This window comes from Agelaius tricolor, unplaced genomic scaffold, assembly GCF_023055355.1.
Source record: "Agelaius tricolor isolate 1412-34295 unplaced genomic scaffold, bAgeTri1.0.p SCAF_24, whole genome shotgun sequence".
NCBI lineage: Eukaryota > Metazoa > Chordata > Aves > Passeriformes > Icteridae > Agelaius > Agelaius tricolor.
In genome coordinates, this window is record NW_027269284.1 from 7,041,187 (window position 1) to 7,067,789 (window position 26,603).

The window sequence follows — 26,603 nt, forward strand, 5'->3', positions numbered from 1 at the left end:
GCTCTTGGTGTGCACCCCCAGGTCCCCAAAGGATCCCAGCCCGTGCTGGGCTCTTTGGTGTCATCACTGCTGCAGGACCTTGCACTTGTCCCTGTGAAACTCCACTCTCCTCTTGGCAGCTCCCTGTTCCAGCCTGTCCTGCTCTGTCACATGGCTTTCCCTGCTGGCACGTCCACCTCACCACCCAGTGTGGTGTCACCAGCACACCTGGGGATGGTCCTCTCAGACCCTCATCCAGGTTATTTGTGGTGATGTTGAAAAGTGTGGGTCCCAGCATAGATTTCTGGGGATTCCCACTTGTGCCAGGCTGCCAGCCTCAGTTTTTAACCATTGACTGCACCTTGTGAGTGCACCCTGTGGGCCGGTTCCTGCCTGTTTTGCAGGCCGCCAGCAGGTACCCTGCTGGTTTGTCCACAAGAACTCTGGGGGAAACAGCAGCAAAGGCTCGGCTGAAGTTTGTTAAACAATATCTGCTGCTCTGCCGCTGCTGACAGAAACTGTCATTTTGTTGCAGGTGGTCGGGTTGGTCTGGCACGATTTGCCTGTCCTGAAACTGCTCTGGCTTTTCCCAACCGCCTGCTTTGTTTGGCTTTGGTAAAGCTACACAGCAATTACGGTGTTTTACAGCCTGGTGCACTTCTCATGGAGGGCCTTAAATGTTCTTTAACAGAGCTCTTAACACAGCAGCTTAGCCTGGTTTTTTTGTAACCTTGAGATCACTCACTTCCCATTGTGCTTGACCTCTGATTTCAGTGTTTTAGAGAAGGTGAAAATAGGATTGGTTATAGTCTGTGGATTTCAATAGAATCAGTCTGGGTTTGTGTCCTTGTTCTCTTAACACAGTTTGCTTTTTGAACTATTGTCATAGTTACTAAAGCATGATATTACAAATATAAAATGCAATACTTTTGATTATATAAACTTATTGCTGGATTTCTCTAAATTTTAGAGTCCCATATTCAACTTGTATTATCTCTGTTAAAAAGCAAAATGTTGGGGCCTGCATTCAGTATAAGAGAAATAACTGTTCTTATTTGTGAAATAGTCTCTTCCTGTTTGAAAACAAAGAACAGAGGAAATTCTGAAGATGCATAAGATTGGGAACATTTGCTAAAAAATAATATAATTGTTCATGATACTGAGTATGTTGTCTAGTGAGTAGTACAGCCATGATTTAATTTCTTTGTTCTTTGACTTCCTAAGATAATGCCAACTTTTCCTTTTAAAAGTTCAGTCGGAAACATTTGAAATGGCAAGAACAAATCCAGTGTCATTGGTGCCAAAATGCTGTCACTGAATGTTATGGAAATTGTAGTGAAAATCATAAATAATTTCTCTATTATAAAGTTACATTAATTTTTTAAGGAGAAAGTTTGACAAATATTATTCTAAAGTAAAGGAAATCAGAAAGAAATGCAAAATGTATCAGAATATTGAGTGAAGTGCTAGCAGTGCAATCTTATACAGTTTTTTTGCATTCATAAAGTAATAATGGAACCTTTTTTCTGTAGATAGATGTTCTGCTTCCATGCTTCCTTGGTCATATTCCCACCAACTTAAATGTCACTGTAACTCTATTTGCAGTGGCTCATTTATCTGTTGGGTTTCTTCTGCCCCACTCCAGTGCTGCCTGACCCATTCCCTTCCTCTTCCTCCCTTCTGTCACCTCATGACTTCCCCATGAAGTAATTTCAGCTCTGTAGCATTCTGCACTCCCCCAACTCTTTCCTGGGCTATAAAGTTACTCTTATGCTTCTTTTTCCCTGTCCTATTGTATTTGCATCCAGGATGGAGCTTGCTTCCCTCCCCCTACCTGCACACTGCCTGACCTGGCTCTCACATGAGATTTTTAGGTGACTTTTACTCCTCAAAGACTGCTGATTGCACAACAGGAAAGAAAATGAAATGTTTTGCTACCCCCTTGTCCCTTCCCCAGCAACTTCTTGTCTAATCTGTTTTCACCTCTGTTAGACATAGTGTCATAGTTCTTGTGTCAGTGGAGATCATTTTTGGAAAGATCTGTCAGAAAAAAATGCATACAAACCAAATTACAATATCATTGTCAGGACAGGTCTCAAAAGCAACATATTCTGGAACTGAGTGCCCCTGATTTTTGTTGCTGCTGACTGGAATGAATGAGCAGTTGAGAAGTTGCTGCTCATTTAATTTGCAGATTTGGCACAAGGTCCCATACAGGTGTTCTGCTTGTGTTGTTTTGTACAAACAAACTGTAAGCTACCAGGAAGAGAGCAGGTTTGGGATTTTTGGTATTGATTGGTTTGGTTTTTTTTTCTCTCTGAAATAACTTGGTTTTGTAAGGTTTTGGCCAGATAACTCTCCTAAACTTAAACCCCATTGCACATGCTATCCTGTGAAGTGGCAGTGTATTTTGAATTTTTTACAAGTCTTCTATGTTTCCATGTCACCTTGTCACAACCTTCTTCCTGCTTCTCAGAGTGTATTTTTATTTTGATTTGGCCTCAGCAGACTTAAAGCTGTGTTGGTGTGGAGAGCTGTGCTCTGTCCTTTGGTGGCAGGGAGCCTTTAGCTCAAATTCCATTGACCGCAGCCCTAGGCAAAAACAATTTCCTCAGGGTGTGGAGCAGCAAAGAAAAAATCCATTACAACTTATTCCAAAACAAAACCAACCTTTAAATGATTGCACAGCTTTTTTTTTTCCAATAATTGTAGTTAGCTGGTCCTTGCTAGTGTACATATTGTGGGGGATTTCAAATCCTCCCAGTGTTCACACAATATTCATTATGGTGGTTTGGTTGGAGACACTTGGCCTATAGGCTGTCAAATGTGTAAATACTTACATCTGTCCCAAAATCCATGTATCAAAATGAGTTTAATATTAAATTTTTAAATAAGTTTTTCATCTGCAAAAAGGTAACAATCCAAATCAATTTTAGGGGTTTTAATTATATAATTTTTCAGATTTAAGTGTGAGGTTTTTATGTACCCTTAACTTGTTGTCGATTTTTGTTGAATATTATTCAGTCTTACCTGTTTAAATTTCTTTGACTATATGTGCTTTATCTGAGTACTGAGGAATGCAAGTTGCTTTAAAAAATTAAAAGTTTTCTTCTTTGTGGATGTTAATGTGAAAAATTTTATCATCTTTCTATTCTAAAACTTTCTTCTTCTGTTTAAACTAAATTCTGTAGCATAACTGTGTAACATTCCTTTTAGCTGAATCCTTTAGTGAAACTGTTGGGTTAGAAAAAAAGAAGGGGAGGAAAAGGATTTTGAATAATAAAGCTGAAATAGTAATACCAATTTCAATACCAATTTTCAGAATGTTTACAAAACATTCTGAAATGCAAACATTCTGAAACCAAGTTTATAAAATTTATAGCTCATTTACAGGTAGTGAGTGCTGTACCTGTGAGTGAAATCTACAGGTGTGTGCTCAGTACCTGTAGATGAGCTATGAATTTTATAGATCTGGTTTCCTAGAAGTCATTGACCAGCATCGTGTTGATAGCAGCTGCTCACACACGCTCACATCACGTGATAAATCCATTGTGCTGGGAGCTGGCTGCTGCCTCTCCTTTGGTGTGCTGGGCCATTGACCACCACAGTGTGTGTGTGTACATAGGCATTAAAAAATGGATGTAATTGTTTGTTACTCTAAGGTGCTGTTTGGATTTCATTACAGCTGTTAATTGTCCTTTTCTCCCCATAGTAGTGGGTGCTGTTCCTGTGTCTGTCTGTATTTGACAATAACTGCTTCTGGCAGAAGGTTTTCTGTGCACTTACATTTTCCAGCTGGGGCTTTTTCAGTTAAGGGTGTGGCTTTTTCTGACACAGTTGTGTTAGAATAGGCTCTCACATAGAAATACTTATCATGGCAGAAAGTCCTCTGGCATTTCAGCTTATCTTACTGGGGGGCTGTAGTGCACTGCATCAGAAAGAAACTGTCTGTACTGCAGTGTTGTGGCTGTGAAGACAGTCTTAATTGTTTTTCTAATATGTGTTTTTACTGCCTGGGCAGACTGTTGTGATTTCCAGTGTGACCTTCCAGTTTATAGAATCACTGGCCATTCCCTATGGTGTGTTCAGATTCCTTTTATTTATTTATTGGTATTCATATTACTGAAACTCTTACTGGAGAGTTCATCGTGCCTTACTCCCAAAGGGTTTTTCAAGGAAACTCATAAATAAATTTCAGTGGCTTTACAAAGTGTTGTCAAGCATGTCTACTTTCAGTTTGAAAGTTGATCCCTTTAACACCAGTAGCTGACAGCTATTAAAACAATTACTATTACAGTTATGTTGAAACAATTAATAATTAGACCTTGCAGGGAGGATTACATTAATTTTGGGTGTCTGCAAAACTGAGCTGTGAAACAGATATTTAACCTTACATATCAAATCATCACTGAATGTTAATCATTGCTTTTCATGTGAAGTGATTGCCACTACATAGTGATGAAGTAATAGCTTCCCAAGAGCTTCTTGAATGCCATTGTGCACTTGGATGGAGGAGTAATGCAACTTTGGCAAGACACTGTGATCCCACGTTCATGTTGCCTTTGTGGGCTGTTAGGGACCAGCCTCTCGCCAATGGGAGTAGGAAACTGAAGTAATTATGTGTGTCATTCATTCAGAAATAGGTTTTGGTGCTCTGAAAGTAAGATGGAATTAGTGTAAATAATTAAATGCAAAATTACATTTGCAGGTGTGTGTGCAGTTTAATTTAAATGAGATTGTGCATGCTCAGACAACATGACACTTAAACCCAGCCTGAACATCAAATGCCTCAGCCAGCAGGAGCAAGCTGTTCTCTGCTGGTGGCAAGCTCAGACTCCCTTGTTTTCCTGTGCTTTGCTTTTCAGTAAAGACACATTTGTGGCTGTGCTCAGCAGAGTGCAGTACAAAGTGAACTGCTGAGCGGTTCTGGTTGTCTTCACTTGCCATTGTGCTGTTTCTAAACTCCCTGATTTTTTTTTGATAAGCAGACTCTGGTGAAGCTCAGACTTTGCTTGGGCTAAGTGAGCTGTTACTGCAAGAGGGTGAGGCACATTTGGGTCTGCAAATTGTTGTTTTTCAACAAAGCCCTGGCTGTAGAGGCGGTAGTATGCCTGATGGAGCTCAGGAGGTTGGAAACAGTGTTAGTGGGCCTTCAAAAGCATTTTCAAGGAAGGAAGAGGCCAAGGGTGCAGGCTGGAGGTTGTGAGGAGAAAGAGAACTTAGCAGGAGTGTTTTAGGCATCTGAAGCTGCCAAAGGAGAGGTGTCTGCTGTAACTTCACTTGCTTACAATTTCCTAGGTCTGATACCTTAAAAGGTTTCTCTTGTGGATAAAAACATTATTTCTCCTTGCTGTACCCTGTATTTCTCCGTGGGTGAAGGAAAGCGAGCAATTTAAATAATAAAGATGTGCCTATGAGCTTTAGAGAAGAAAACAATCAACCATGATGTTTAAAGTCTAAACTTGAAAATGAAATATTTTAAACACTGCAGAGGTGTCTTTGTGTGGTTATTTAGTAACTCAGTGGGTGGAAATCATTGAATGTTTAAGTGCTAACATAGATCTTCATAGTAATATCCTGTTCTGCAGAGTCAAGAAAAGAACTTTATTTTGGTCATTGTGTTCAGCTTTCTCAGTTCACTGTTTTTTTTCATTCTGATATAAGAAATGAATTGAATTTTGGAACTTCTTTCTTAATGTAAGAATTAAAGAGGATGAAATCTGCTAATTCTGGAGTCTTGAAGTAGATAATTTTCTTCATCTCAATGATTTTGTTTACCATAATCTGCATTTCAAAATTTATGTAAACATGTGTTTGCTGTGTGCATCCACATCTGAAGTGGTTTTAGCTAATAAGCATGGAAAAAGATTACTAAGCAAATTAGAAGCAGTGTAAGTCCCTAACAAAAATCTAAAAATGGCAGAAGAATAGAGACATATGCAAAACCTTACTAATTTGAGATGTAGATGATGAATGATTACTTACATGAAGATATACACAGTCTTTTCTACTTAGTTGTAATTTGATGTATCAGGTGACCAGGAATTGGAGGCTTGAATCTCAAAGTGTTGTGAGGGTGGCTTTATTGAACTGTCTTTTTGTCAGTGGAAGGCTTCAGAATTCTTCTGAGAAGCATTTTGGAATGAGGATTGTGATACTGTGCCCAGAAAAGTGGGATAATGTTCCACCCAGGAATTGCTGGGAGTGGAAGAGGGGGGTGAGCAGTGCTGGCTGAGCTTTCAGCCTTTCTGCCAGAGGCAGGCACCTGCTGACTGTGACCTGTACAGCTGAGAGGGACCCTGGCCGGGGCTGGGGGCTGCGTGTGTCTGTGCTTTCCAGAGTCCAAAAACCATCGTATTGAATGGACTGAAATAAATGTAAGAAGAACACTTTGGGTTGCAAAGTCAAGATTGCTGATTTGTATCCAGAAATGTGTTGGCAGTCCAAGCATTTTAGTGGAGCTGATTCTTCTTCTTATAAATGAGCATGTTTAATATACTAATTGCAGCGATCATTTAATTTCTGATTTATGCAATATTCTTTTGCCTATTGTCTGCTTTAACTTTTTAAGAAAAAAATAAAAGGCAAAAGCCCCAAACTGATGAGTTGAGACTTCATGTCTGGAACTTCTGTCATTGTCCCTGAGAAGGTTTGAAGGATTTCCATGCTTCTAAAAACCTATCTGGCCAGACAGCTTAAGGAATTTTTTCCCCCCAAGTTTAAATGGGAGCTCTCATATTAATTTCCAGCTGAATTAATTTATAAGCATATTGGACTTTTCATATATGTTAGCCTACTTTTCTGATCTTGTGTATTAAAACACTTTTTCCTACTCTAGAATATTGTTATCTAGTTACACAAACACGATTTCTCATTTGGGAAGACATGCTAGTTTTAGATGGATTTGAACTGTTACTTTGAAGGTAAAAACACATACTAATTTGGTAATTATTTCCTTGCTTGATTTATTTATTCCTCTTCTGTCCTTCTTCATAGGTTCCTTAAAACTGTGCTATGAATGGTGATTCTGGTGTGGGGGTGGTGACTTCACCACCTCCAACAACAGCCCCTCATAAAGAGAGGTATTTTGATCGAGTTGATGAAAATAACCCAGAATATTTGAGAGAGAGAAATATGGCACCTGACCTTCGCCAGGATTTTAACATGATGGAGCAGAAGAAGAGAGTCTCCATGATTCTGCAGAGCCCAGTAAGAAAAGAAATGCTTCATCTTTGAAGTGACAAGTTTAATATCTTTTTTTTCACTATCAGTACGGGATTGGAGAATTGTGTGTTATCTTAGATCCATTTGTTGTTTTTTCTTATTGGCCTTTCTTGATTTTTTCCTCATTCTATCTGTTTACATTTTTATGGTCTACTCACAAAGCATCCCTTCAGTCTGGCTTTCAGATTCCTCTCTATAATCATCAACATTTTTTCACATTTTCCATTTAATCCTCGTAAAACATTTTTTCACTGGTTTCATTTATTTGTTTCAATGTAACTCTCTTAAGAGTAGCTTATACAAGGCAGGTCTGTCCTGTACTCAGTTTTCCTTTTGGGATTTGGACATATGAAATATTTTTATATTCCCTTTCTGAAAAGGTGCACAGTAATGAAGTATGAATGAATGACATTTAATATTGAAGATGTTCCCCTGGGGAGATAGTACACAAACAAACTTTCCCTCATGATGTTTGTTCCTTTTTATAATAACTAGTGAGTGACTTTAGATACAAAACATTACATGACATAACTACACTTGGAATAGGGATGTGGTGGTACATTCACAATTTTCCTATTAGGTCAACCCATTTGATTTATGAAAATATTAATAAATTGCTTAATAAAAAAGTAATGACCTAGTGACTGCAGTACTTCTCTTTCAGTGCAAATTCCAGCGTTCTTGTCAAAAGCAGGAGTTATCAGCAATAATAACTCTGGTTTTCTTCCTTCCAAGTTAAAATATATTTTAAAAATCCCAGGAAAATGTAAACAACTTCTCATCTGAACAGGTTTTAAAAATTTAGTGTTCATGGTTTTCTGTGTTCCTGGCTGCCTTCTTGGCTCTCAGTTCCCTGTGAGCCACAGTGACAAATTCTCTTTTCTGGTTCTGCTACTTTTCCTTTCACATTTTTGTGTTAAAGTCAATTGTACATTCTCCTCCTTCCAGAAATTCTTATAGCAAGGCTCAAAGACTTTTGGTGTTACTTGAAAAGAGAATGCTGGAATTTCTATAAAAAACCCCAGGTGACTCAGATCACTGGAGCTCCAGAGAGAATGTTTTGAGGTTACAGTATGCACCCAGTAGTTCTGCCTTGAGGTGTTTGTCAGAAGAGGAGTAGGATGGTTCCATCAGTGTGCTAGAAAGAAGCTGGGTATGAAAGGCTGAAGTTCATTTAAACATGCATTACAACATGCAGTGTCTTCCTACTAGGCCTTCTGTGAGGAATTGGAATCCATGATCCAGGAACAGTTCAAGAAGGGGAAGAACCCCACAGGTTTATTGGCTTTGCAGCAGATTGCAGATTTCATGACAACGCACGTTCCAAACGTCTACCCTGCAGCACCTCAAGGTGGAATGGCTGCATTAAACATGAGTGAGTGCACCTTCAGTGATCAGAGCTGAATTCCTTTTCTCTTTTCTTGAAAGGCTTCACATGAAGACAATGTGAATATAATAGAATACTGTGAAGTTTAAATGCTATCCTGTTCTGCTCACACAAACACTTGAAATGAATTGATTAGTTTCTAAATGCCACAGTGGTATGCAATGTGATTATATATGGAGTTTATATCAAAAGTTATTTCAAGGATGGTATCTAAATTGAAAAATAAGCCTGATAAGTCAGTGCTATTAAAAATTTAAATATTTAAATAGTGCTAATTACTACATGGTGTGTCTTGTGGAAAATCAAACACTTATTAGTAGTCTGGTAACAGTAAAGGGCTTTAGAAACTAATTATTTTTGCCATTGAAATACTGTTTGCAGCTTTCTCCTGTGAAGTGAAGCTTTAGACAAGAAACATCAGCAAGCAAAACAAAGCAGGAAAAAAACCAGAATGTGCCAATGCACATAGACACAGGTTTTGTGTTAAGATAAAATAAATCCTTGCCTGTGCTCCAAAAGAAATCTTCAGTTCTGACTGTAGCATGGCCTGGTTTTGCTTTTTCACAGTTGCTTTTAACTGCATTTTTAATTGCACTGTAACTCGAATTGCAGTATTTGTATTTGTATTTTTTTACCATAACCTTCCTCTCTCTAGCTTGTACTTAATTTTTCTTAATAAATGAACTTGTGTGCATCTTTTTAGGTATGTAATTCTTCTTTTTGGGAATACATGTATCACAAAAAGTGGAATATTTGGGATTACATTTTTCTTTTAACAATTAAGATGTATTTTACAAACAATCATTAGTTTGAGAGAGGAAAAAATATTTTGCTAAGAAATGCACTGTCACGGTACCACTGATTTATAGTAGGGAAGGAAATGAATGCTGAGTCTACCAAAGCTGATAACCTTGCTCAAGATTGTCATTATATTTGGGTACCATAAATGATTTCATTATAGGAGTGAAAGTCTGCTGTCCATTCCTTAGGTTAACATGCTCATATTAACCAGTAAGAACAACTGATAAAATAGTGGTGCATGTTGCTAGGTTTGAACTGATACTGAACTTGTCTTGTGTTTTTTGTACCCCTTCTCTTCAGGTCTTGGCATGGTAACACCAGTAAATGATCTGAGAGGGTCTGATTCCATTGCTTATGAAAAAGGGGAGAAGTTGTTACGATGCAAATTGGCAGCTTTCTACAGATTAGCAGATCTCTTTGGCTGGTCTCAGCTTATTTACAATCATATAACAGTGAGTATTGAATCAACAGATAACTGAACCAATTGTTTTAACATACAAGAGAATTGCTTCCCTCCCCTATCTGTCATTTTCTCTTTGTGTGTGAGAAGAGCAAAGTGGTATTGAAGGCAGTATAATAGTGAAGAGATTTGTCATTGCATTTCAGCTTGGATGTCAGCTACCACAGTCAGAACAGAGTCTTGAGAGAGTGTAGATGAGAATTCTTAGGATGAAATAAAGATTGCTGAAAGACTGTCTTTTAGTGTCTCAAATGCTTTGACTAATTGTATTTATTATTCTACAAGATCAGTTCTTGGTTTTCTTGCTTTTTTTTTGCTAAGTACTAAAATATCTTCTTAGTCATTCAGCTGAATTTTATAATTCAGGTACCAGCCTTTCTGAAAAAGAAGCCATAGTATTTCTGAACATGAGTGAGCTTCTCTGCTTAATGCAGCGTGCCAACAATTTTCCTTGTGACTGAGTAATCGTTGGCATCCATAAAAATAATGACAAGGAGGTCAAATCAAGGAGGTTTTATATGCCAGAAGAATGGTCAGCATGAGTCTCATGAGCAAAGTCACAGCTGTGGTGTGCAGCCCCATCAATTGTTGTCCTAACAGAGCTGAATTGTTTTTTATTCTACATAGTAGAGATTGTCCTTTATGTATTTTCAGTTCTTCTAGTTGCAGTTGGAATGAAATATGGTAATATTATTTTTACTGCTTTTTGAGAATTCAAGGCATATTATTTGTGAACAGATGAAGATGATAAATGATATGTGTAGGCATAGGATCAAGCCAGTATTGGTTAGATCATTCAGTTCCTGTTGTAAGGGAACATATCCAACATAATGGCTCCTGTAAACAGCTCTGTGCCACCCCCAGATTTTTCATATGTGACAGGAGAAGTGGTTTTGTAAAAGGGACATGAATGCACTGAAAAGCAAACAGCTTTGGAGATAGCTTTCTAGTGTAAAGTTCAGCCCTGGGAATGTTTGTTCATTTAGATAAAACATAAATGTATTGAAGAGCAGCATGTCAAGGGAAGGGGTTGAGGCAAGGGCATGTAATTGGGGTGGAATGCCTCAAGTTTGCTTTCTCTGGGGAGGAGTACAAGGAAGATATCAGTAGAGGAGGTACCAGTTGAGGTGGAAGACAATCAAAGCACTTGGAAAATGAGATTCTCAAAGTGTTTTACTCAGTTCTGAATGACAGAGGTACTGGAAAGCTCTTGGCTTGTCAGCAGCAGTCCCAAGTCATAGTTGTCTGTTACAAGCTCCTCCAGTGAACAGCATTCTGAAAGATGACTGAAAGACATAAATTCTCTTCAGAAGCTGATACAGAGCAAGGTTTTTATGTTTATTAAGTAGTACTAAGACACCCCTTTGGAATGTGGTGAATGCTACCACTTCCTGCAGTGCTGGTGTTTGACTCCAGGTTTTCACTTTTTTTGTGAGTGGATGCTGTAATTACTGCCTGATTGCATTCAAGATAAAAGCTTTGCCAGTGCACTTGTGAAGTAAGAGAAAAGGTACACAGCCTTCTGTGAGGGTCATAAGCCTGTGTGTTAGGGGAGAATGGGATATACTCTCATACCCTCACAATTTCCATCTGGGCATATCAGGGAGTTGGGTGGAGTATAGTTGCTTTTTTTGGATCCTTATCAATCCCTGACAGCTACTGTATGTGGAATTGCTCAGACTGGTGCAGTCCTGATGCAGAAGCAGAATTACAGAGCATCAAGAGCTTTCATGCCAAGTATAATAATGTTGAGTATGCTTGGGTACCTCCAGGGTTTTCGTGTCAAGTGCAATAATGTAGAGTAAACTTGGTTGTCTCCAGGGTCAGGCAGAATTTGAGATTACAGGTTTACAGAAGGTAGACATCATTCACCAGGTCTTGGTTTGCTTTGGGGGCATGAGCTGTTAATTGCATCTAATCCCAAAGCAAAGTAGTTTGTGAGTCTTGCTGCTTGTTTGTCTTTGATTTGAGCTTTCTTATTAGCTTTTGGGATATTTTGAATAATACTTGTTCTTTGTCTTGCATAAATGAGTAAGAGATTTTTCTTGATCATTTGCACTTCTGTAGTGGAGAACTACTTTGGTGATTCATGAAAGTACAGATTAACTTCAACTGACTGCTTCAGTGTAAGATTGTTATGCTGTAGCATGTTCCCAGCTGGTTGTAAAGGAAACCAGATCTGTGCTGAAAGCTTTTGCATGACTGCACAACTACTTATTAGAATTATTTTTTTCCCTGCAGTAGAACTATAGCAAAGTATATGTGTATTTAATGTTGCAAGTAGTAGAAGACATGAGGCAGAAACAGCATAAAAGTAGCTGCCTCTCAGGGAAATTCAAAACACATCAATATCTTTGAATTTAAAAACCCAAACCCACAAAACAAACTACCCAAATGCTGGGTAGACTCATAGCAAAGTAGGGAGTTGTCTCATGTGTCCAGTAAAACTTTAGAAGCCTATTAATTCACCATCAAAAGACACCTTAATTACCTAGATGTCCTGTTCTTTTCATTGCACAGACTTTAAAGAGATACATCCCAGGATGTGAATGCTTTAAAGCCAAAATTATTTTTGTATTATAAACCCCTGATTGTGTGAATGAGACAAGAGAGGAAAAAACATAAGTGAAGGTCAGGATACTTGGTAGAAAATTTGCAAGTGTGCTGTGCTGCTCACAGATGTCTCACAGGAACCAGCAGCAGTGACAAAGCCCTTCTCAGCATCAAGATGTTTTAGGTCTTTAGAGGTTTTAGAGGCCAGTTCTTGTGTTAGCTCACAGCCTTTTACTTTATACCTTATGTCTTATTAGGGTAGAAATACAGTTGGAGTGTAAACTCATTCAACTGAAAGAATTAACTTTTTTCCCATTTTCTCTCAGTATTGTTCATTTTGTCCATAGTGGGCGAGTTGTCATTATAACAGAATGTAAGGGTTTACTAAATTCCACCAATCTGAAGGATGCTGGCATGTTACTGCCAGCTGGTTTTGTTCAACATTAGTAAATTAACAGTGCAGTGCATTGATTATCTGTTGTAGCATACATGAAAGTCATAGTGTGTGTTATAGACATACTTGCCCATTCCATAATCAGGATGTAAAAGTAACTTTAATGGTTGGGGTCTTCTTGGATGCTTTAATAAAATCTTCTTAGTAACTCTTACTCTTGTGTTATCCTTAGGCCAGAGTAAACTCTGAGCAAGAGCATTTCCTTATTGTACCTTTTGGACTGCTCTATAGTGAAGTCACTGCATCTAGTCTGGTAAGTCATTGTTAATTTTCATAGCTGTAAAACATATATATATATATATATATACACACGTGTGTCACTTCAAATTCTATCCTAGAGAATATTTTACTATTGTGTAATATGTTTAGAACAATGTTACTGAGCATGGCTGGTTTTGGTCCTGCTGAGGTATCTGAGAGATTTGTTTGCCCATGTTCACCACCAGGTGTCCTCCAGCTGATCTACCTGTAAAGAGTGAATCACCTCAGGCCCTTTGAAGCTGCTGAGTGTTGAGTCCAGCTTGTTGAGGGAAACTTTAGGCATTTCAGATAGAAATGATGACAACTGGTTTTAGAGATCTCAGTGGTAGATGCTGAATTAAATCAGTTTTGAGTCTTGATAATGAAAATAATTCTTTTCATTCCCAGGTTAAAATCAATATTCAGGGAGATGTGGTTGATCGTGGAAGCACTAACCTGGGAGTAAACCAAGCTGGTTTTACGTTGCACTCAGCAATTTATGCAGCCCGACCTGATGTGAAATGCATTGTCCATATCCACACACCCGCAGGAGCCGCGGTAAGCTCACTCCCAGCCTTGTCCTTGTCCTGTTCCCCCCCTCCCAAAGGGAGAATAGGTGGGTCCCTCAATCATAGATTTGCTTCCTATTTGGAGGGCAGAGAGCCTTTTAGTCTGTCTTCAAGTATGGTTCTCTTTAATCAGAGCTAACTGGGTTGTTACCGGAATGGTCAGACAGTAAATTGAGTTCTATCACAGGAAAATATGTATGTCCTGTATGTGTGTCCTTTCCCACAAAAGACCAGATCTTTTGACAGGGAGTCATCAAACCTTTAGAATATTTTGTTGGTTTTGTAAAGCACAGTTTGTCAAGGTTTTTTGAAATATTTGAAACTTTCCCAGTATTTCTGTTTAGAGAAAGTGATTACAAGTCAGTTCTGCCTCTTTGCAATGTTTCGAGAGAGTGACTTTCAGTGTTCACATTCTGATGATTTTTTAAATTATTGATTAACCAGATTAATACAAGCATTTTAAGGATAAATGATCAAATTCCTAATACTTTGAGTTACAGAGTAGCCTTTTAAAATATATTTTTTAAGTTTATCTGCAGTGCTGCAGAATTATCTGTATCACCAAAGTTGTTCCTGCATGGGAGCAGGAGGGGGAAATAACTGAGTGGAGTGGAAGGAATGAAGGATGTAGTTGATTTTGTGGTTTGGTAGTTTCTTTGGGTTTTTTCCTGAGTCTTTTTATATTGGTGTTGCTGTTGTATAAAAACAGCCATATTGAGACAAACCCAAGATCAATGTGACTTTTGTATCAAGTCCAAAAGTTATCAAAAATAGAGGCTTTAAGGATGGAGTATAAGACCACTGTATGTACCTGTAGAGATAGATTCAATTAACAGATAAAAATATATTCTTATTTTAATTCTCATCACTATATTTTTCACTTTTTCTGTTGCAAGAAATTAAATCAGTTGTTTTAATATTTCTCAGGTTTCTGCAATGAAATGTGGTCTCTTGCCAATTTCACCTGAAGCACTTTCTCTAGGGGAAGTAGCTTATCATGACTACCATGGTATTTTAGTGGATGATGAAGAAAAGGTGGTTATTCAGAAAAATTTGGGGCCTAAAAGCAAGGTCAGTATTTACATCTAGAATTAAAGAAAAAAGGAGGGGGGGCAGTATGTTTGTGTGACAGGTATGTTCTTTAATCAGTAGCAAATATTCTTTAATCAAGAGCAAGAAAATACTTGGCTCACTGCTGTTAACTTACTTTCAATGTTTCTCTAGGTCCTTATTCTCAGAAACCATGGCTTAGTATCAGTTGGAGAGACTGTTGAGGAGGCTTTCTACTATATTCATAACCTAGTGCTTGCCTGTGAGATACAAGTAAGAACTTTAATATGTTATATAGTAATACAGCTTGCTGTATTGACCTCCAAACAGATTGCTGTGTTAGTTTAGATCCAAGAGCTGAACCAGCTCTATGCAATGTGTGATGTCACTATATTGTGGGGGGACATCCAAAACTTTGGTTTCACTGACAATATTCCAGTACTGTATTGAAACTATCAATTTGCTGCCCATTAAAACAGATACTTTCAAAGACTTAAGACAACTTTTATACAAGCATATTCATTTATTTAGTTTTAAAATGAAGTATTATTTAGTATCTATTTAGTTTTAAAATGAAGATTTCTTCTGGGTTTATACCAAGCTTTAGGGGTTTTTTGGTCATTTTCACCCCATTCCCCCCAAGGAACTTAAAGATGACTCTGTTGTATTTCAGGTCCGTACCCTGGCCAGTGCAGGTGGCCCTGACAACTTGGTGCTTCTTGATCCTGGCAAGTACAAAGCCAAGTCTCGCTCCCCTGAGTCTCCAGCAGGTGAGGGTACTGTGTCCCATCCCAAATGGCAGATTGGTGAACAGGAGTTCGAAGCTCTTATGCGAATGCTGGATAATCTGGTAAGGCAGGCCTATTGGTCTGATTTTGATATAATGTATAAAATGCATTTTTTAAAGCTGCCTGTGGTTGGGATAGTTTATACAGCCTGCAGCCGATTCTTTCCCAAGGACTTGGTGACAACATGAAAAGCATCAGGTGTCCTTTGTACAGATTGTACAGATTTACTTCTTATTCATAATCTGATTGTTATTGGTGAGATCAGAGCAGATCTCGTAGGCTTTGCCACTTCCAAATCAGAGTACTGTGGTGCTTGCACTCAATCTGTATTTTTCCCTCTTTCCATCCCCTCCCAAAATGTGTAAAACTATTAATGTCTTATTAGGTGTGAGGTCCAGCATAATTTGACTAAGTTTCTGCTAATCCCTAGAAGAGTTTAAAAGACAGGCTTTAAATAAATAAAAGCCTTGAGATAAAATGGTTTCAATAAGAACCCATCTGTAATGAATGACCAGACACCAACATTTACTATCCAGCTTCAGTGGGAAAGATGTGGCTGGGCACAGCAGACTTGTTGTATCTGACTGATACCTTTGGTAGATCCAGTTGGATTTCAGTTTCTCTAGGAAATCCCAGTTTTATATTTCTTACTGCACATAGAAGGCAGCATCATTAAAGAAATGACATTGTACTCAGTAGGAATGTAGGAATAGAAAGGAGCTTTCAGTCATACAATACAGACCCTTAATATTATGATTAGCCACATATTGTATTGGGTAGTTAATTATATTAGGTGGCATATAATTACTCAAGATTTGTTTTGATCATTAAAAGTTGGAGCAGAACCCAAGTAAGACCTAACCAGTGCTTAATGCATGAAAACTATAGAAAGCTAAGTCTGCATAGTTGGGGCTGATGTTTCTTTACAGCTGGCTTGATAGAGAATTTGAGTGTTTTGGGAACTAAGCTATTCACACTTTTCCTTTGAGCCATTTAAAAAATATTTTGCTAGTGGAAACTTCTTAGAGAAACTGTCAAATGTCCTTCTTGTATGTTAAATGCTGAGCATAATTTGAAAGAAAGCATGGGCAGACATGACTAGTGTGAATAGGGAAGGTTAAAGGTGGAACAAAATACAATTCAGAGGAAGTGGGAGAATGAAACATAAGGTTTGGGAGAGGAATAAATAATGACATTAAAGTAGCATTCTTGAAGTATTCCCTTGTATACTGTACGTTGATTTCTAGATGTAAAAACACAGTAAAGATCTTTTTATCTACCCTGTCATAGGGGTGCTTCTTTGTCTTTGATTGAGATTTGTGAGAAACAGTTGATACCTTTGATTACAGTTTTTAAAAAAGTGTAAATGAGTAGCTGGAATGTAGTACAAAGAAAAGTCATGATTCTGCATTTGGACTTCAACTCCAGAGACTTGAACAATTACTTGAAAATTCTATGAAAAACAGCAGGAAGCGCAAATACACATTTTTCCCCCTTCCTAAGAAAAGCTATAAAAAGGATTTTTAAAAATGTGTTATCATATTAAAATATAGGTGGTAAACTTTTTGCTTGACTATGAGAAGAGGCGGACCCATAGCACTACTCTTGATGACCTTCTCAGTCACCTCAATGGCTTTTTGCAGGACTACTGGAAATTCTTCATAAAAGCTTAATGCAATGTTTTTGATGTTTGATCACCAAAAATGGTGACTCTCTTAAATTAGTGGCTCAGAAGTTACTTAGATTGGAAAGGATGATAGTGTAGCCTCACTTCTGTGCATCATCATCCCCTTTGACATGGCTGTGCCCACCATAACAGGTGAGCAGCCATACAAGGAAGAGTTGTGTTGCAGAATGGTTTTCATAGTTAAGGGTATCAATGAGATTTCAGTTGTCTGTTGAAAAACTTGGAGATCTAGAAGACTAATTCTGCTGCTCTCCTTCTGCAGGGTTACAGAACCGGCTACCCATATCGATGCCCTGCTCTGAGAGAGAAATCTAAAAAGTACAGCGATGTTGAGATCCCAGCTAGTGTCACAGGTTACTCCTTTACTAGTGATGGCGAATCAGGCATTTCCTCCCCCCTCAGACACAGTTTTCAGAAACAGCAGCGAGAGAAGACAAGGTGGCTGAACTCTGGCCGAGGGGATGATGCTTCTGAAGAAGGGCAGAATGGCAGCAGTCCCAAGTCGAAGACTAAGGTGTGGACGAACATTACACACGATCACGTGAAACCCTTGCTGCAGTCTCTCTCGTCCGGTGTCTGCGTGCCAAGCTGTATTACCAACTGCTTGGTCTGTGCCTACCTTACTGTTCATAGTTAGATGATGTAGAGCAACTTGGGGTGGCTGGCACTTAGAGGCTTTGGGAAGAGAAAGATAACTCTCCTAATTTTTTTCTTCTTTCTTATATTAAAAAAAAATTAAATGTGTTTTACTAACCACTCTAATTTGTATTTGATTAGATGTGACCTGTAAAAATGATCTTGCTTATTAATACTTAAAACTGCTTAAGACTTTGGAGCTTTTAATTTTTTTTCTGTCTTTTCAAGCTATTGACCAAACAGATTGAATTATAGTTTTGATTAAATGGGTTCTGCATTTCAATGGTTTAATTAAGAACAGTTATGTTAGGGAGCTACTAATTCTCTCTGCATGAAAGCTTTTCAGTTCAAAATCAAACTAACAATTCAATCTACTTTTGTACAAGTGTATAAGAAAAAAAAAATCAAGTTTCTACCTTCTGTAACATATACCAACTTAATCTGCAAGGTATTTGCAATCTTCTCTATGAGAGGGTAGAATTGATTTCAAAGTATTTAAATCTTTTTTCCCCCTTAAGCAGTTTTTTCTTGTCTAGCCTCTCAGCTCCTTTTCCTGTCCTGTTTACTACACTTTTGTCTACCCCAAAGCCTCTGAGTGTGTTCACAACCAGCTGCCTTCTGCATGTAGTGTTGCATGTAAGTAGATGGCCATAAATGGAAAGTCTTTCCTAAAGTATCAGCTGGGTGCGGCATGACTAAAGTGCAGCTCAGGCCATCAGCAGGCACTAATCGATAGATTCTGCAACCGGTGCTTTTCTTTTGTTTATATCAATGCTGCTTACAGTTAAATTTTGCACTGAAAGATATGTTAAGTGAAAAGCAAAAGTATCAACTGCTTTCAAATGGACATCGTTAGCTGTTGGTGTGTAACTGTGGGTTTGGTATTTTCTTGGGCATATACAGAGTGACTGAACTGAAGGCAGGTATTTGCACAGATACAACCTTTTGTAATGGTTGACCTCAAGCTCAGCCACAGGAGCTCAGTAGTACTTTGGTAGTGGTACTGTGTTTAGTAGTAGTGTGGTTACAGGTGAGTCTTAAAAATATAAAACTAGTAGTCTTGAAAAAACCCACCACATTATCTTTTTCCAGAACACCTTAATTTTTATTTATCCCTACAAAAGTCTGCTACACTCAGGGTTCTCTATATTTTGAATACTTTTATAAAATGATTCCTCAGGCAGTATGTATGCTAAAATACGTAGTGTTAACATGTAGAAATTCCCAAAAAAACAGAGGCACTCTCTCTGTGGTATTTTTGTGGTGTTCTTTTTGGTTTAAGAAATTAATAAATACATTTGTTGTTTGCACTATCAACTAAGCTAAATTATCATTTAGCCCTGATTATAGATGTACCTTGATGAGATATGGTTTTGTCACATAGTGATGCAGATTTACCTTGGTCAAATAGTTTTACCATAGCTTAAAGCTATGTATATGTTTGGACCAGTTTGTGCTTTTCACCCTCAGCTCACAGAATAGATAGTATTTCATACTTGAAATTATCAATGAAAGACTGAAGCAAAATTCTTTGTCACAAATTAGACTGGTTTAATGATATACTGAAGCAATAGATAATTTCACAGAGTATAAAAGGTTCGTGTATTTAAATTTTTTGATGCTTGCTATTAACCTAAAGAAAAAGTGGCTTGTTATATTGAGGTTGTTTTTATATATATATATATATGTTTTGACTAAAAACTATCTTTAATAAAAAGCTGGAGTAGTTTTTATCTGAGAAGATAATCATCAGTGAGTATTTCACAGCTCCATGTTCATTCCATTTTTTACTTTACAGTTGCAAAGCATTTTAAAATTCTGTTGCTTTCTGAAGTCTGACAGTTTCTGGCTATATTATTGTTTCTTGAAGTGACTCAGGAAAAAATGCATAGCATTTGCTCTATAAACAGGTTTGCTTTACTGTTCGGTGCATTTTCATGCAATATGATTGGAAATTAGGACATTGTACAAAGTAAATATATCAAGATAAAGAGTTAGTTGTGCATCAAATTAAACAGGACTCCGTACTAAATGCACAGATCAAATAAAGCAACCATCTCTGAAGAACCCATGAAGCGCTTAAAGCTTGTGTTTGGGATATTTTTGTAACCTTCTGAGCTATGAGTTATAAAATATTTGACATCACCAAACTGTTCCTTTAGGTTGCTGTGCTGGTACAGCTCTTTGTTTGTGCAGAAACTAATTCTGGTAACATCATTTTGCTGAAGTAGCTTATTTTAATGCAAAACTTTGGTGATGCCCACTCCTGCTTCACAGTACAGAATCATTCACTAAACCTGGATAGTGACATCACATTGCTTTTCATACTTCTGTCATCTTATGCTTTAAGTTTGCTTTGATGTTTGTTGGGTACCAGAGGATTGAATCAATGATCTCTCTGTCTCTCTTGTGCTATTTTGTAAAAACACCAAGTGCAGAAAACGAAAATGGCAGTAACAGGGTCTTAAAGCTTATGCCTTAGATCTTGCTGTACTTCTGTTTGGGTAAGGAATAGTGTCCTTTTTAAACAAGTATGAACTCATTGAGAAATTCCTGATTAAAAATGGCCTTAAAAATAAGTAATTATATTGGCATTTTCCTATTCCTGTCTTAATATGTCTATTCATAAATTGAAAAGTAGATGTTTTTTAGAAACTCAAAACACTGCAGCTGTCAGTGTGGTCAAGTGCACAGAAAACCAGCTTAAAAACCCCTCAGTCTTCATAATCTCTGAATGTAGGAGTGGCATTGTTTTGGGTGAAAGTTATTTGCAAGGTAACTGGTTCTCTAGTTGTTGTTACTAACCTGACTTGATAGAATGGTTCTGATCTCTGGAAATGTATCTGAAGGTACAGTTTATATTACTGAAGAAGAAAGCAACTCAGTCCTAGGAATGAATAGAAGAATGCAATCATTGGTTCAGTTCTCTGCTCTGTATGATGCATGATCAACTGTGATGTGACTTTGCTGCTCTGAGTGTCTGTAGCCATTACGGCAGTTCTGACTCTGCAACTGTTCTTAATGTTACAGTGGACTAAAGAGGATGGACATAGAACTGCCACCTCTGCTGTCCCTAATCTGTTTGTTCCATTGAACACCAATCCAAAGGAGGTCCAAGAAATGAGGAACAAGGTTTGTAATAGCAGTAAAATAACTTCTTTTTTTGGTCATCACCACAATTAAGTTGTGTACTTGTAATGAACTAACTTACTTTGCTATAATGGCATTTTGGGGGCTGAATAACACAGTTCTGGTGTTGTCCTTTCCCTTTATAACTAAATAATGAAACAATTCCTAAGTGTCCTGAACTCTTCTTGGAAAAAGTTGGTATTTCTATCCAACATATGAAGACTTTTTTTCTGTGATTAATTTTTCTTAGACCGGTTGCTGGGTACCTCTGAAACAGCCAGTCCTGAGTTGATGGTAGTAATTCTGTACCCTGAGATCATAGTTTTACATTAGTGACCTGTTTTCCTGTTTTGGAAATACCAGTTGAACTTTTGTGGCCTAGACAGGGTAGTCTGTAGGTCTCTCTCCATATTTCAATGTACTGTATTGTAATATACTGTGATTGTTGCAGACTTTGTCTTTTTTGTCTTTGGAACTGCAAGTTAATATTTTTGAAATGAGCTTGCAGTTAATTTTCCTGGTTTTGAATTTCAGATCATCTTGTCCAATCTACTAACAGGAAAGCACTGAATGGATTGGGATTTTTTCACTTTATTTCTTTTACAGTATAAAATATGCACTGGTATCTTGTTAATATTTAACTTGTTCTGGATTGCTTTGATACCTCTGATGGCCACACGGTACATGAGAGTTAGCATTCTATCAAAGAAAGGCTGTGTGCAGGGATACTAGCAGGAATCTGAAATCATTTGTATATGGCTGACAGAACTTCTGCTTGGCACTGTAAAATAATAACCACCTGAAATGAGAATTACTGTGACATTTCCAAGCAGTTTCTTTGTGTTTCAAACACAAATATTGCTTTATTAAAACCTTGAATGAAGTGACTAGGAGAATAAGTCTTCAAATTTTATACTTTCTCAAATGATGAGAAGGGTAGTAAATTAGAAACAAGTGAAAAAGGTGGGGGAGCCTTGTGCTTTCTGAGATGCCAAGTATTAATAATGCTTCTTGTTTGTGTATTTGAATGCATATATTTTTTATAAAGTCAATGTCCTTTTTAGTTGTAAAGTAGAAATCTTTTAAGATGGATGCTTTTCTTAATTTATCTTGAAAGAAGAACCAGAATATTGTAGAAATAAATTTTGAGTCAGTTGTTATGATTTCTTTACCACTGAAGGATATCTAATTTAAATAGATAAGACCTAGGTTTAGAGGTCTGATTTCTGTCCCCATGTTCTGTATTGAAATAACTGGGAGGTATTTAGGATGCAGCAAAAGGGGTGTTCTTGAGAACTCCAGAGTGTCAGTTTATACACAGAGAAATTATTTAAATGTCCTTTTGAGGATATTATCCTGACTAGATGCAACAATGGAAAGTTGTGCAGTGTTTTACAGTAAGATCCATAAGAAGATGATATTGTGGTGCCATATCAGTAACTAATGGCAACTGACTGGTCAGGTAGAATAGACAGAAAAGTAGAGAGGTGATATTTCTATTTCTCCTCACTTTTCCAAACTGGAGTTGCCTGTTACTGGTTTTGCCACGACCTAGTACTAAAAAGCAAAAGACAACACCTTCTGTGGTACTTAAAGACTAAATTCTGAGAAATGTGAGGAAACAGCCAGGAACCTGAATTTACGTTCAAGTGGTGTTTATAAGCTCAGCTTCATTTGACAGCCCTGTGGCCACAGCAGTTAGCACTGGTTGTTGCCTGTTGGCAGGTTCACTCAGCCCTTTTTCAAACACAAAAATGTGATCAACTTTTCTCTGTTGTTCATGTGATTGTTGTTCATTCTGCTGCTTTTCTTTACAGATCCGAGAGCAAAATTTGCAGGATATTAAAACAGCAGGCCCTCAGTCACAGGTTCTTTCTGGGGTAGTTGTGGACAGGAGCCTTGTACAGGTGAGAGTATTCAATTCCTAAAACTGTTGGCTTAATCTGTAATATCCTCTACTTTCACCTAATATATCACTATGAAATTGTTCTTTAATTGGCAGAAAGTAACTGTTTATAAGGTAAGTCTTAGAGGTAACACCATTGTCTTTGCAAGAGTGCTCAGGGTCAGAAATCTAAAGGCTTCAGCCATGTAGCCCAAGCATGTCTGTGGAGGATGCTTCTTGGTTTTTTTGCTGAATGTAATGCATGAAATTCAGAAGCCTTATTTATATGGGTTACATTCTTGTTCAAAACTAGTTGGGCTTTGTGACAGCTTTTTGTTTGTTTGATTTCTGAGTTGATCTATCTTGAAGGATTAATACTGGGCACACCAGGCTCACTGTGGGGCAGTAGTGTTTTGTGTTAAATATGGGATCTCATGCTTCATAATATTTTATTTGAAGAGCAGTTTGGGAAAAAAGCTATTACATCAATGAAACTTAAAAGCAGTTTATCTGGATATATAAAAAACTATAAATCATAGCTTCAAGTAAAGTAAGAATTAGAGCTGTACACTTATACTGTATAGCTGAATAAAACTTTTTATATCCAAGTGCTTTCAACTGCCCCAGATAAGTATTTTCTGATAATACTTTTTAAAGATCGGCAAGTCTTATCATGACCACAGCATTTTTCATGTTGGGTGTCATATTGTGTGCATGTCAATTCATTGTCATATGCAATTTCATCTACAGTTACTGTTTCTCTGCATGTTTTTAGCAAGCACCACAATGCTTTGGTTGATGTTGTACAGCCCAGGCTCGGTTTGCTCTGTTTACTCAATTTACTGTTGCAGGATGCTCCCCTCTCAGACTGTACGGAATCTATTGAAGGGCTCGATCTCACAGAGCAGGCCTTTAGTCCCGCTAAATCTCTGTCTGTTAGAAAGGTACTGCCCTGTCATACTGCTCTAAATACTGTTGTTCACCCTTCATTTAACCTCTCCTTACCCTGACCTTTTTCCTCTGTAAGAAATTATTTGGCTAGAAAACTTTAAAAAATGAAAATAGATGGATCTTCAAATTATGTATATGCGATGATGCAGTTACTTTACTCTGTTAAGAACTGTCTTAAGGTCTTGATCTTTGTCTATAGAAGCTGGTGAGGAAACACTTTTGATGTTAAGGTGCTGATCAGGTCCTGCATATAGAGGATTTCTTTATGCATGCTGATAGTGTTGAATTATTCTAATTTGAGATCAATTTAGTTAGCTTAATCTCTGCCTGATTACATCAGTGTCATTCTAAGGATACTCTGTGTTATGTGACAAACACTGTCAACTCTTGATCCCAGAGCACTGGATGCCTGGCTTCCTTCATATTTCCTGCAGTTAGCTACAAGAGTTGCTAAGTGATGCCCCACATGTGCAAAATCAATTGGCCTTCACACTTGTTGTCATTTTTGTGTTTGCATAATATCCTTTAAATACAGAATAAGTTCAAGAGCTGTGGCCATGTTGGGGTGGGCAGCCCTTGGGGCTGACTGAATTAAGGGCTTCACACTGCAAATAACGTTTCTTAGAGCACATCTAGTGTGGAAGCACAGTGTGTAAATAAGCATCAGTGCCTCCTCTACTCCAGTGTTTTACCTAAAAGATTCTTAAATCTTGGGTTTAGGTTGTGCCTAAACACCTCATTTCAGAATAGCTTTTGCATAAAAAAAAAACCAGAATACTTTGAATTACGCCGTTGTTGGAAACCTTGTGGTTTTATAACACTTTTGTAAAGTGTAATGAGCCAGTTTGTGTTATAGATATTTGGATCTTACTGAGAATAGGATGGTCATATTTTTCATATTGCAGTTGTTTTGTCCACATTCTGAAAGGAAAAATAATAAAACACCATTTCTGGGTTTAAGACAAAAAGTAAAATAAAGCCAAATTCTTTCAGGCAGTGCGTGGCTTTTATTTTCCACTTAATAATACCTTCAAAGTGAAAAATTACTTTTATGATACTTGTCACAACACAAGTCTTTTTTTAATGCCGATATATTTCAGGTATTATGTACAAACAATGACACAGCTTTTCTATAAAAGTCATCAGATAGTTTACATGCATTTTCACAGATGGCAGAGAGCCAACAAATGGTCTATTGGTTATGTGATTTTGTCTAGTAGTATCCTGTTAAGGTTTAGATGTCCAAATTGTTTCATTTTTTGTGGTGTCATGAAAGTGCTTTCTGCCTGAAATAGTGTGTAAAATTGAATCACAATGTAAATTACAGGACTAATTATGAAATAGAAGTGGCCTATTTCATAATCTTTATTATTTTAATATGTATTGTCACCCGAATGCTTAATAATTTCCTGTTTGGGGAAAAAAAAAACAACAACCCAAGAAACAAAACCAAAACAAACAAAAAACCCCCAAACCAAACAACCTCCTTCTAAAAAAAAGTCACCCAAACCAGAAAATCCAATGAACCCAAAAATAACAGCAACAAAAGACAGTCACTAGAGAAATTTCCTTGAAAGATTCTGCCATAAAACAATTGTGTTTTGTGGAATAAAGGAAGTGTAAGCAATCTTATGATGCCCACACAAACCTCACCTGAAAATTTCAGTGAAACTGAAGAATTCTTTACATCAAGGACTTAGGGACTTTTAAGTACCAGACAATTAGAAGTTCTCAGTTGACAAATTGTTTGACACTCAATGACAGTTCATGTAAAAAGTTTCATGTAATTGCAGTAACACAGTGTATTATATTTCCAATTAACGTTGAGATTTATACCAAATACTAATGCACACTATTTTGGATGAAGAAAGGCCTCCTTGTGTACAGTATGCATGTAGTGCTCTGAGCTCCTGTGCCTATGGCTGCAGCAGTGAATACTCCATCTTGCCTTGTTGCTTGCTTTATCCATGTTCTGAGAAGTCCTGGCCATGTTGCAACACAACCTCCTTGTGCATCCTGTAATTTTATTCCTGGTCAGACTTGGTTAACCAAGCTTCTGCTGCAGTCTTGGCTGATTGACAGGGAATGTTGGTTATTCTTACCAACAACCATTCTGCAGTCTCATAAGAAAAGAAATTCACATGAATTTTCAGTAATTTTAAATGGAAAGGGAGTCACCCATTTTGGGTCTCTTCCTTTAGAATGGAAATTCTGTGGCTTTGTTCTTACTGCAGACCCTCTCAGTGCTGCCCCAGAGGTGGCAGTGGGTTTCAGTGGTGACTTCATGAACAGTACCTCAGGAATCTTGGTGTTTTGGATAAAGGCACTGCATTAATGTCAGATTGTGTTAGGAGAAATTGTTAACTTAGACCATTATTATGAACCTCCTGTCTGATTGAAAGAACTGGCATATATCAAGTGCCAGTTTTGGTCGTATTTATCCCTGAGAAAAAGGTGAAGTGCTTGCCTGTTAAATAATGGTCAGTTTTGAATTTTCTCTAAAAGCCAGGTTTGGTCTAGAAGTTACAAAATTACTTGATTATCTAAATTTTCATGTAGGAAATATGAAGTCCATGTTTAATATGAAGACATAATGCATATCATTAGCTATAAATGGCCCTCCCTTTGTGTCTGTGGGAGTGTATGCCCTTACAGAATGAAAATGTATTCTCTTCATTAATATAATCTATCCAGTGTTTCTGACAGTGGAGAAAATGCTGCTGATATTTGAGTGCATACACATGTGATCAGATTTCACGTAGTCATCTAAATACTTCTAGATTCTTCATCAAAGTAATACCAGGATCAAC

At 37.6% G+C, this 26,603-nt stretch overlaps 1 protein-coding gene across 12 annotated transcripts in view; it reads left to right on the forward strand.

The window, feature by feature from the left end:
• Positions 1 to 26,603, forward strand: part of ADD1 (adducin 1) — a 63,385-nt gene that overhangs the window by 25,092 nt on the left and 11,690 nt on the right. For 3 of the 12 annotated variants that reach the window (XM_071447353.1, XM_071447360.1, XM_071447354.1), the window contains exons 2-14: positions 6,976 to 7,188; positions 8,416 to 8,578; positions 9,692 to 9,843; positions 13,031 to 13,111; positions 13,507 to 13,656; positions 14,595 to 14,738; positions 14,892 to 14,990; positions 15,391 to 15,567; positions 17,455 to 17,799; positions 20,859 to 20,960; positions 22,775 to 22,864; positions 22,960 to 22,977; positions 23,694 to 23,786. In XM_071447353.1, coding sequence (XP_071303454.1) covers positions 6,994 to 7,188; positions 8,416 to 8,578; positions 9,692 to 9,843; positions 13,031 to 13,111; positions 13,507 to 13,656; positions 14,595 to 14,738; positions 14,892 to 14,990; positions 15,391 to 15,567; positions 17,455 to 17,799; positions 20,859 to 20,960; positions 22,775 to 22,864; positions 22,960 to 22,977; positions 23,694 to 23,786 — 1,809 coding nt within the window. In that variant the 5' untranslated portion in view covers positions 6,976 to 6,993. The remainder of the gene's footprint in view (positions 1 to 6,975; positions 7,189 to 8,415; positions 8,579 to 9,691; positions 9,844 to 13,030; positions 13,112 to 13,506; positions 13,657 to 14,594; positions 14,739 to 14,891; positions 14,991 to 15,390; positions 15,568 to 17,454; positions 17,800 to 20,858; positions 20,961 to 22,774; positions 22,865 to 22,959; positions 22,978 to 23,693; positions 23,787 to 26,603) is intronic. The other 9 variants (XM_071447355.1, XM_071447361.1, XM_071447358.1 and 6 more) reach the window with 5 other exon arrangements.